Source organism: Clinocottus analis, unplaced genomic scaffold, assembly GCF_023055335.1.
Source record: "Clinocottus analis isolate CAN_PGR_092001 unplaced genomic scaffold, fCliAna1.0.p SCAF_20, whole genome shotgun sequence".
In the NCBI taxonomy this organism is placed as follows: domain Eukaryota; kingdom Metazoa; phylum Chordata; class Actinopteri; order Perciformes; family Cottidae; genus Clinocottus; species Clinocottus analis.
Window position 1 is genome coordinate 8,473,893 of NW_027175932.1, and position 12,306 is coordinate 8,486,198.

Below are 12,306 nucleotides of genomic sequence, written 5' to 3' on the forward strand. Positions count from 1 at the left end.
GACTGTTCTGTATCCTTAATAGGAGATCTTGCTCTCTATCTTTGCTATTGAGCATAGTTAGTTTCAGGCAAAAAGAGAGCCAGCTCCGGATGCAGGGGCATAATTAGCAAATCATGCTAAAGCTTGGAAAGTGAAAATCTTTTACTGGGGAGCAGGAAAATGAAAGATTTATGTGCTGCTTTTTGCATAAAATTAAGTATTTTTTTTAAAGCCTGGAGTGTGAACTTTCCCTTTTTTTCCCTCCTCCCACCAAACCTTTGCCTTTTTCACTTTAAAGTGATGCATGTTTATGCTCACTGGAAGCACCTCGCCCATTAGCATTATTCATAACATGAAGCTTCCGCAGTCCGCCTCTTTGGTGGAGAAGAAAAACGACCTTACACTCCACTAACTGTGAGCGTGCAAGAAGAGCTCTTCCTGCAATGAAAAATACCTCCATCCAAAAAAAAGCATGGTTGGTTAGTTCAGAGCGAGACACACCGCGTTGCGTTCCACCCCTCAAATCGACCCGTCTCAATCACGACTCAGACTGTATTCACAGCTTCAGGCATGGGAGTGTAAATCTACAATGTGACTGAGTGAACGGCTAATCACATTAGCCACCAAAGTATGCTCAGTCGGAGGATGATTAGTGTCTGCGTTCAAGTAATTTTCAGACTGTATCACAGATTGACTCTAAATCAAACCACTGTTTCTTAAAAATAGGTCACAGGTCTCGTTTGTGTGAGTCTCCTCGTAACAAGGCCATGAAACATGAAATGATGATGGCTGACTAAGAGCATATATTTAGGAAGATAAGACATATTTGAACTACTTTCCACTGTCTTTTCTTGTGCGCCGACAAGGCTGAGTGTCGATATTGGACTCCTAATCCTAGATTGTGTTAACTGACAACCTTTCTTTTATTTTATTTTCATCCAGTGCCAACATTTTTTGAATAACTTGCTTTATGAGGTTTGGAAAAAGGTGCACATTATTGGCAATGTGTGAACGTAGGCAAACTTAACCACATAGTGTTTGTGTCTAAGCGTCACCAAACTTTAACAATAGCTTTGGCAGATGTGTTAAATATTTATGAATCTGGAAGGCATACACATACGTTTTGTCATGTTCTTTGAAAGCTTTGTTGCACAAAAACGTAGCTCTAAGTTCCTTTGCAAATGCAGCATGAACTTCTCATTTCTGTCAGTTGTGCAAAAAACATTAACACAGTGCTGGGTTACTCCTTAAGGTTTATTTATTTTTTTTACCAAATACAGATCTCCTGAGTATTTCTGCTTGAATAATTCTCAGCCTGAAGTGATTTTTTTTCACTAAAGTTGCTTTGCACTCAAACGAAAACACTCAACCCACACTGAGACGGGTGTTGGAATACAAGAGCACGAGCGAGACGATATCCCTTGACCGACGTTTGTGAAACGTTCAACCGAGGCACGTCATTCTTCAATTGTCTTAACGGCCTTCTCGGGACACTAATTTGCCACCGTGCTCGTTGTTGGGAGCCGTTACGCTCGACTGCCTGCACCTGCTGTGATCCCTGCATTTGCAGCCATAAATCATTCATTTCCCACACCTAACGAGATTGTATGAAACGGCGCCGCAGAATACACGAGCTAATACATTTCCCCAAACTAAATACAACAACAAAGACGGCGCTTCGGCCGCTCTCCGTCCTGAGGGCATTTCCCATCTCAGCACAAGGCTCATGGTTACACCCTGCGCTAAATGCAATCACCACCCCCCCCACTATGCAGATGGTTTAGTGTTATTCTATCTGTAACTGGACTCAATGCCAGGCTCTGAGTGGGCCTAATGACTCTGAGCCCCGAGTTGGTTAAGTGGGAATTCAACACCAGCGCCCTGCTGTAACCTAATCTCCCTTTAGACCACCTGGACCCAGGATCCACCCTGTGGGTTCAAGAACACACTTGGCAGTGGCAGTCCAACAGTGCATTTGCATGTTTAAGCAGTTAGCTAAAAGCCTTATCAAGACGTACTTTATGCAGAATTATTTAGCTTTGCAACATGTTGTAGCGCACACGTCAGGGTGGCTGTCAGAGAAAGCATTATTACCGACGTTACGAGCTGTAAATGTTCACGATTCAGAGCCACTGTTCTTTGACAAAAGCTGGAACAACCCTTGTCGCCCACAAATGATTATGCACGATGGAGAAAATTATTGGCAAAAAGAAGGAAAAAAATGGACAAAGTGAAGGTCTTCTTTTTATAGTTTAACTGACATTTGGTCTCAGAAGAGAATTGCACCTTCACTGCCAAATAACTCATCTAAGGATCTGACTGAGAGACATTTTATGCTAATATGGACGACGTTAGATGTTTTTATGTTTAAGAAGATGCGTCTTTGCATTTTTTCCCCCCTGAAACAGCTACATATCTGGGGGGATGTTTTGTGTGTACGTGTAGATTTTTGTAGCGCCGTGAAATACCTTCAACATATCCATAACGGCTCCAGATGGTTCCTTGTAACATCTGTCTAACCTGACAAAACATAGCTGGCAGCGTGTGGCCATAAGGTGCATTATTGGGTTATTCCAGCACAAGGTTGGCTTCTAACCATATAACCATCATCGGCTGATGGGTAACACACTGAGGCGAGACAAAATTAGTGCCCCTCCCTGACTGACAGACGTGTCCTCCATCACTATATCTGTCTTCGCAGGGTTTTCCCAACACGCATGGAAAATTTGGAGCACCTCACAGGGCGGGGTCACGCCAAAGTGTATTAATGAGTCGGGCAGACAGACAGTGACAAACAAGGAGGAAGACAGACAGGGGCAGTGGGATGGAACGGACTTGAAACTGTGTTTGGCGTCTGATAAGTGATGGGAGGAGGAGGAGAGCGAGACTTTGTGTTTTGGAAAGGGCGAGGTTAAGGAGAAAGAAGGGGGGGGGGGTTAAAGGGCTTATTGATGGCTCGCCTTTTCTCGCTCTGGTTCCCTCTCCTCATGCTTTACTGTTACACAATCCTATCTTTATTTTCTTTCTTTCTCAACCTTTTCCCTCCTCTACCATTCCATTTTTCTCTCTCACCCCCACCGCTCTGTGTCCCCCTACTCCCTCTCCCCACCGCCTATCATCTTGGCCAGGCCACTTGGCCAATTGGTGAGTATGGTAATCAGCTAGAGGCTGATAACAACTGATAAGTCCTCTTGTCAGGCACTGAGAGCTTGAATGACACTTTTAAAGAGAGTCGTAAAAAAGGAAAACACGCCGTAAAGCTGATGAATGGATTTGCCCTGTGTGAGTTTCCTTCCGTGTGGTACATTAATGTACACAGTATGTGCAAATAGGCATACTTACCTCTTTAACAATGCTGTGTAGTTGTGTGTACAAACAACATGTGGCCCTTTTGTGGCGGGGAGACACAAGGGGGTCCGGAGTGGGGGGGTAGAGGGGGGGTGTTAGAGGAGTGTCACTCAGCCCACATGGAGGGCTTTCATCCTGGGCTTATCAGAGCCAACGCAGGGAGAGATCGTTGGCCGGTGGAGCGAAACGGCGACTGTTGCCGGACCCGTCTTCCCCTGACTTTGTGATTCCCCCACACACACACTCACAGGGAAAGTGGTGTGTATGTATGTTTTCTTACAGCCAGGCCGACAGAGATACACAAAGAAAGACACCAGCTAGACACGAACATCGATCTCCAGAGTGACAAGCTGACTGTCATCATCCTTGTCACTCACACACACTGCGAGGTACGCGCACAAATCAATTCACAGGAAAATCAAAAAATACCACATCAATCCTATTCCAATTGTTTCCATATTTCTTATAACAAGCAAACAGGGCCAACAACACCAGGGAGCTTTTCCCCGAGATAACCTGACACTGAAAAATCACCCGTTTCCTGTTTCCAGTTTGGCTGGCGACCAGGAGACGTGCTACTCACAGCGCCGGTGGCGAGGCCATATGCACCTCTAAATCATGCAGTATTACCACCACGCTGTGCTCCAAAGAGCAACTATAACCATGATGGAAGACACCAGATGATCTGTGTTCAACAGCAGAGTTAATTTACATAATGCTGCGTTCAAGTTTTTAGTGGGGAAAAGCCATTACCCTAAGTTAATCTTTTAGTACCGCTAAGCTCTAAAAAGTATGAGCATTAAATGTGTTTCCTTTTTTTTTTGCAGTAAAATAGATAAAGAAATGCAAATCAGATTTTAAATGCAAGCAATAATGTGTGTTTTGGGAAATGTGTTCCATTTTCTGACATGCAATACAAAACGGAAAAGGTCAAACTCACTGACCTGCAGAGGCAGAAAGACAAGTTGTTGGGCAGAAAAATGCAGGAAAACATGGAAAGGTCACTTCATTCTACACTTTCTGAAAAAGCTCAAAATCCCATCAGAGAAACAGAGACAGGCCGTTCAGGACCACTGTTGTGCCTCCCTGGTAAGAAGACAGCTGATGAATCATGTGATACCACCACCATTCATCCCGTGTTGGTCTTCTGCAGCACATTTTATGACCTTAAAACATCACTCAGAGATGAGATCTGGGAGCAGAAGATTATATTCATTAAATGTGCTAAGTAGGAGATCGGGAGCATTTTCGTTTCAGGCCTCTCACGTTTGTATCACAGGAATAATCATGCTGCAGTTGCATGACGACTGCGGTTTTGTGGATTTTACTTTTCCACTTCGTTCCCTGCCTTACACGCTTCCCGCACAAACTCTCAGGCTGATGTAACCGATAGCGCCGACATATTTCACATCCTTATCTGGATGAATCCGCGGTCTAAGGTGACCATATGGAGGTGACGGCTGCGTGGGTCTTACCACCGCTTCCCCTGCACTCTGTGGCACTCGCTGGACACCATAGGTGGTGGCGGGAGGCGGGATGAAAGGGCTGACTGTCTAGCCCCCTTCATGCTGTCCGACAGGCTGGACATGTGGCACAGCATCTGTGTCCGGAGGACAGGCTCACACCAAATATTGTCCGGGGGCACAACCGTACACACCAACGTAAGAGAAATCAAACTTAAAGGTGATCCCCTATAGCCTGTGATGTATTATAGAAGAACAGGGATGAGAGAGCAGGTGCAAAATAATAAAATAGCAATAATACTGACATATTGTGTTTAGTAAGGCATGATATGTGTGCACGTGTTAGCTTTTGTCCTCTCCATCAAGTCCACTATGTACATGCGTCGTTATGTGTGTTCGGCATTTTCATTTAAATCCCTTTAAATTCCCAATTGTTAATGGTAAATGGACCTGTACTCGTAAAGCATTGTTTCTAGTCTTCTGACCACTCAAAGCGCTTTAACACTACATGTCACCACTCACCCATTCACACACTGATGGCAGAGGCTACCGTGCAATGTGGCACCTGCCCATCAGGACTCTTAACAGCCTGCGGGAGCAATTTGGTGTTAACAACATCGACATGGAGCCGGGGATCGAACCACCGATCCACTTAGAGAAGGATAGGAAAACTGGGATTGCTAAAAAACCTCAATTAACCAAAATGAATCAGACTAAAATGCTCTCAACAAGCCAGGCTTATTGCTTAGTTTGAATCATAATTAATCATGAATTCCTCTATAGAAAACTAACATTACCCTATTAATTAACAGAAATTTACACGCAGGTTTACACGCAGAGCAGTTAGGGGCTGGTGTATGACTGTGTGATACAATAGTGCTGACTTTGGTATAACTAAGAGGACAAAAGCAATGTGTCCAGTGAGGCTCTGAAGGCCAGAGGCTGTGGGACAATTTAACACAGCCACAAGCCAAATACATGGAATAGCAATTACTAAAGCCAGAATGGGGCCCCGCGGTGTGAGTGTGCAGAGATACACGCACACACCGACACGCACACAATCACAAATGAAACGTTGAATGTAAATGGTCTGACGGAAGTCATAACTCTCCCAGTGGCCGCCGGGCAGCAGGGGTTGTGCAGCCAGCGGTCCTGTCAGAATACTGCAGCTGTGTGAACAGAGATAGCCACTGTGGTGTGGGAGCGACCAAGGAAGGCCTGCGGGTGGACAACTGGAATTGGCCGCGGAAATGCTGCGCTACTTTTTCAAAATAGAAGCTGCTGAACAGGTCTGTTCCAAACACTAGACATCTTTTTTTTTATAAATAGCTGCAATCCATTTTGTCATTGTTTTCCTACACAACAGACATTTAACGTTTTAAATGAAAAATCTCCCTAAAGGACAAGCGTCGCTGGCATTGGCCGCTACAAACCAGCCGCCGCTCTGGCGTCATTATGAATCCTACTGCTTTTTTTTTAAAAGTCCTATGCCCTGAACATCCATCCACCCTATCCATAACTACTCAATGCCAGCGCCTAATTCCAACTAATCGTCTCTGCCTCAGCTCCGCACAGCAGGTCTTGCCAAGAAATGTCATAACTACGCACTGCGTGGACCATGCCGGTGCTCGGTCGTTGCGATAGCTCCACAAGCTTCCTTCTATTTTCCCTGTACCGTGCCATTTACTTCGCCCTGGCGCCCTGGCTGTCAGGATTGTACATTATTTCAATAAGGAGTCTTACTGGAGAGGGAAATACACTCATTGGGCTATCTGCTTGTTTGCGCTCTGTAAAACACAGTTCAAAAAATCTATTTGTACCATTAACTCTTGTCTCACCGCGGTCTGCACTGCATTCTCCTCCATTGAGCTGTAAATTGGATGGTGCAACATAGCCAATGAGCGCTGATTGCTTCCTCCCTTTTGGATTCTCTGTCCCCTAAAAGGTCAGCACTGTCAAGACGGTTTTCTATCGGGCAGCAGTGTTGTGAAAAATGTGCACTGATTTACTTTGAGCAACTGGGAGAAAAATGTTTTAATGTTGGTGTCACCTGAGCCTTGAAATCGAATGCACGTTAATCTGCTCTAAAAATTCTTGACAGCGGAGGTCAAACACAGGCAACTGTCTCCCAAAGACGACAGTCGAAGCATCGAGACTTGAACTGACGATGCCATCGGATGGGTGGGAAAATAATTTTAACAATATCAAATCAGTTATTCTGAAATGTCTCGTTGCTCTGAAAGGAAACCACGCTGGTGAGGACTCACCGTCCAAGACGCAACAAGGGGCACACACACACACACACACACACACACACACACACACACACACACACACGGGATGCATAACCAAAGTACCTGGATAAACAAGATAATTACAGTTTGTCCAAAGCTGAGAGTCCAGTGCCATCTTGTCTATCCGTGCTCCAGCAACACTATCAGCATCCATTGCTTTTTCCCTGGTATAATGAGCAGGTGGTGTCCTATCGTGTAGCACCGTTGAAAGTACAAAAGACCGCAAACGCGTTGAAAATCTGTAGTGTTGTGTGTGTGCCAAAGTAAAGTGAGCGAGGGGAGAAACAGATTGCTGCGAGAAGAAAGACAGAGGGGGGGGAGAGAGAGACTAATGAAGGTTATGGAGAAGGAGAAAGTATGAAAAAGAAGAGGAGAAGAAATGAGTCTGGAATGATAAAAGAGAGGAGAGGCAGAGGGATTGTTGAGGAGTCTCTCTGGATTTGTAGAATCCCCCTCAGCCTCAAGTTTCTGGACAAAGTCACACTGACACACTTACTGAGCTCTCTTTCTCTCTCTTTTTTCATTCTTTCTCTCTTTCTTTTGCACTGGTAATGAGAACTGTAGGTGTTCACTGACAGATACTGCAGAGCGCTTAACAGTGTGGGTTTGCTCACACACATACACACACACACAATATTCTTGGATGTCTGCCACAGCGCCAGGACACCGACAGTGTGATGCGGAAATAGGAGGAAACAAAGGGTCATTTATGTGTTCCCTACAAAATCATCACGCTTTATGATACAATCATGCATCTGAAAAATAAATATTACCTAAGCTTTGGCTGGTATATATATATATATATATATATATATATATATATATATATATATAATCTCTGTGTTGGATCTTTTTCTTAATAAACCAGTAAATACATAGCCTATAATAATAATAATTTTGCTGGCACCAACAAGTCAAGTTATTTTATGGGATGGAAACACAAGGAAAAGCTAAGTACACATGTTTTTATATGGATTTGACAAATAAGATGGCTAACTTTAGAGTTGCTGCTTGGTGACCTCAGGGCAGAGCCAATCTAGCTGTGTCCAGCTGCCAAATATGTCAAATTACTTTTGTATTGCTATGTGGGTTAACATCTCTCCAGTTTACTCAATTCCCCTTAATGGCATGAAAGGAGCCTACCCTCTTCGGGTTTCCTTTTAACAGGCTCATTTTCTTGCTCTCCAGCCAGGCAGACAACACAGACATCCAGCGTCTCATTAAAGCGTTGGGGCATTTAGTCAGAGAGCGTAATGAGCTCGAGACTGCCGCGCTGTAAGTAACGTTCATGGATACAGCGTGGAACAGCGACTGAGGTTATTGGGGTTGTGATAATGCATTTCTAACATTTGACAGAGCCCCTAACACAATCATCAACATCTAAACACTGACACCCGCCTCACTGCCATTGGACACAATACGAGTTGATATCCCCGCCGGTGCTATAAACACACACACTTTTGACACGACGGCACACATCTCACGGTGGTTTATGATATGATGCTAGTATCATTTACGAAACAGAACTGCTCATTCTCTTTAAGCTGTATCCAGTGTCCCCCGCTTGTCTGTAACCGTGTAAGATACTAAATGATGAATGAATCCTCGCCGCTGGCCACGTACCCGCCCGTACTGTACATCAACAACAGAGGAGACCCGGAGCACGTGTTTCCCCACAATCAGCTCCACACGTAGTGCTGCTGCGGAGGACATGCACCAACAATGCGCGTATTTGAATTTAGTTCACAGTCACATATGCCACCTGTTCATATGTACGATTTGACAGCTTTCAAAAAGCAGTCGGAGAGAACAAACAGACACCGACACCTGAGGGATCTGTTTATCGGTGAAGTCACACTTGCGGGCACTTCCTATCTAATCAACACATTCCAGCCAAGCCCGGTGCGAGATGGCGAGTTAAACATTCACCGTTTTACTGCTCATTATGACAATATGATCATCTGTGGAGATGATCAGTCAAAAGGTGTCTCTGCCTACATCTTTGAGAAATTTGATGAACAAAAGTGTCAAACACCAGAGCCAATGCTTAAAAATAATGATAATAAAAATGCATAAATGGAATAGTGTTTTTTTTTGTGCATGACAGTAGGGGTAAAAACTGTCACAATCAGGTCAGAAGAAACACACAAAAATACAAAAACAGGTCCAGCTCTGACAGACAACAGAGAGAGACAACAGCAGAACACATGTGCTGGCTGTTCTTTGAACTGTATATTGCTTCTAGACAGTCACAGGCAAGAGGAGATGTGATGAATTCCCCCGGAGCCAGCGCGAGAGAAAGAGCTGAACTTGTACTCACATCTCCTGCTGCTGAGGAGAAATAACTAGCTCCACTCACTTTGATGGAGAGGAATACGCACACACACACACACACACACACACACACACACACACACTAACACACACACACATAGTGTACACACTCTGGCTCTCCGTCTGGCTGCTAGGAAGTAACTCATTTTTCTACATTTCTCTCATGTCCCTCTCCCATTCTCCCTCTTGTTTTCACACTCAACCTGCCCGGTGCCTTTCTCAAAATGACTCTTGACTTTTCCTCATCTTTTTGTGATTCTGTCCCACTTTTTTTTTTTTTTGCTCGATTCTCAAAAATCACCCCGCTGCCATCACCACCACCATCATCACCACCCATCACTGCTGTCGTTAAAGCTCATCACACTCCTCATCATGACTCCCCGACCCACACACACACACACACACACACACACTCCCCTCTTTCTTTTTGACTCACCTGTGCAATATCATACAGCAGTTTGTAGTGTTCTTCCCGTTTCTGCAAGGTGCACAAATTGCAGCCCATTCTAGTTGTCAGGGAAACCGCGCCGAGAGCCCGCTGGAGAGTGTGCGCTGTCTGCGGTGTGTGTGAGCTCCCCCCGGGGCGAAACACACTCGGGCTCCTCTTCCTTTGGCTCCCCCACTCCTCTTTCTCATCCGTGTATCCTCAGAGATCCTCTCTGTTGCTCCGAGCGCAGGAAAACACTCTTACACACACTCTCTCTCTCTCTCTCTCTCTCTCACACACACACACGTGCGCTCACACGCCCACGTGTGTCAGCTCACTGCTTTCGTTGAGGTTGTAGTTCCTTTAGTTTGTGTGTGTGTGTGTGTGTGTGTGTGTGTGTGTGTGTGTGTGTGGTGGGAAGGGAGGGAGGGAGGGGAGGTGATTCAGTGGTAAGATGAGTAAAAGCACCTGGCTTCTCTTTCCCTCTTGCTTGTCACTCCTCTTGTTCTCCCTTGCATGCCGACATACACTCTCTTCTCTGCCACCTCCTCTCCCAGTGTGAGCAGCACACCAGTGCGCGCACACACTTTTGGCTCATGGATGGAGACACACCTCCTCCTGTGGCAGGCTGCCTCCACATGCACCGCTCCTACTCCCGGCTCACGAGCAGGCAGCGTGCTCATTGGCTGTTGGAGGAAGAAGGGCTGGGAGGAGCGGGAGGGGGACTGGTCTTATCTTGGGCTTGTTGAGTATCTGAACATCAGTGTTGTAGCTCGCAGGCGGCGTGCTTGAAGGACTCGTGTGTCTGCGCATCTATATTTGTGTACGCGGGAGTGCGCCTGTTTGTCATTGTGTCGACACATTTTTAGTAAGAATGCAACATTTGTACTTTTCAATGCATGAAGCTCAATTAGAAACAAACAACAAAAAAAAAGGAGTTGAAATGCCATCCCGGCAGTTAATCAAGTTACGGAGAGGGTTATTTGTCCGCGCCCATTTAACAACTGGATTTGGCATATAAATCAATCTCATTTGAATTCAATCAGATGGCATTTTGCATCCAGTACAATGATTGGAGGGGTGGCGTTTAGTGGCCAACATAGATTTACAGTCAGAGGGATAGTCACCAAACAGATGCTCCCTCTCTCTGCCGACAGCTACACAAGGGCACAGGACTGGGCTGACACACACAGGAAGAAACACAGGCCGGTATTGATTGGCTTCAAATTAGCTTCCAGCCCAACTGGCCCCTCTCCACTGGGGGTGAGCGGACGGAGGGGGGAGTGATGGAGGTGGATGGAAGACTCTGGGATGCTGAGAGCACAGTGAAGGTATTACATCCCTTGCATCACTTGGTTAAACATTCAAAAAAAAAGACTTGCATATTAGGACACAATGTGTTTACTTCATTATCATTCAATGATTGAATCCACACTTTTGATACTGCATTTATTGTATAATGTTACGTTTTATGTAAAAGAAGATACAATAGTTGTTGAACATATTTAAAGAAAGGAGCAGCATTGCTCGGCCTGGTTGTGTACCATTCATGATTTAAGACATCTTGTCTTATTTAATTATTTAATTTGAAGATCTGGTGGTACTGTTTAGTTTGTACTTCGCCCTTTCTATTTCCAAAGCAGAAAGTGGACATAGCTTGTCAACGTGGACACAGCCTGATCTCACAGAAACACATGAACTGACCACGACCTCTTACAAACACGTGACCGCACACTGGATTGTACGTTGTGTTTTGTGTCCATCCGCATGTGTTTGTGTTTTAAGAACATATTATATGAAAATGAATGAATGAATGTTCTAAAAAACCATGTTTTGTCCTGACGGAAGTTCAGTTTTCAAGGACAGCCTTCGACGTTCGTCACAAAGGGAAGCATGGACCTCGCTCGCTCAATGCTCAACAATACGTTGCAATGTACATTTACTCAAGTGTTTATGTTCCATGTCTAAGTTTGAGTAATTCTCTCTTGACAGGAGGTTAGCGGTTCACACTTTAGCATCATACATTTTACTGACTAACGGTACAAAATCGAACTTCCACCCGGGCTGCATGACGAATAGCCGTTACTGGTAAGACTATGAGCGGAGAGCACAGATGCGTCATCCTCCTTATCACCAGTCATGCAGGTACAAGGACCATAGTGGTTCAGTCAAGGGCGTCAGAGCAGATCCAGATACAGCCCCCCAGATAACACTTAACCCTTTCTCTACGACCACTCTTGTGCCCCTCTGATGAGGTCACCGCTTTCTCTGCCGACCTCTGAAGGTGACTTCTCAGGGGTGACATCACCGTCCTGATGAGTTTTTAGGGTTCTGAGATTTATTTATTTTCTTTCACTGTCAGTCTCTCCCACTTTTTTTTCTGTTCTGATTATTGCATTCTGAGTGTGGGATTAGAAATAACACCGGTTGAACTGCTAGGATCATTCATAAACTTGGATTT

The 12,306-nt window shown here is 45.1% G+C and overlaps 1 protein-coding gene across 1 annotated transcript in view; it reads right to left on the reverse strand.

Moving 5' to 3' along the window:
- The window catches only part of pdzrn4 (PDZ domain containing ring finger 4), a 35,141-nt gene extending 24,757 nt beyond the window's left edge, over positions 1 to 10,384 (reverse strand). Inside the window, exon 1 of the mRNA XM_068586452.1 lies at positions 9,855 to 10,384. Within this exon, the coding sequence (XP_068442553.1) occupies positions 9,855 to 9,923 (69 nt within the window). The 5' untranslated portion in view covers positions 9,924 to 10,384. The remainder of the gene's footprint in view (positions 1 to 9,854) is intronic.
- Between the last annotated feature and the right edge of the window lie 1,922 nt (positions 10,385 to 12,306).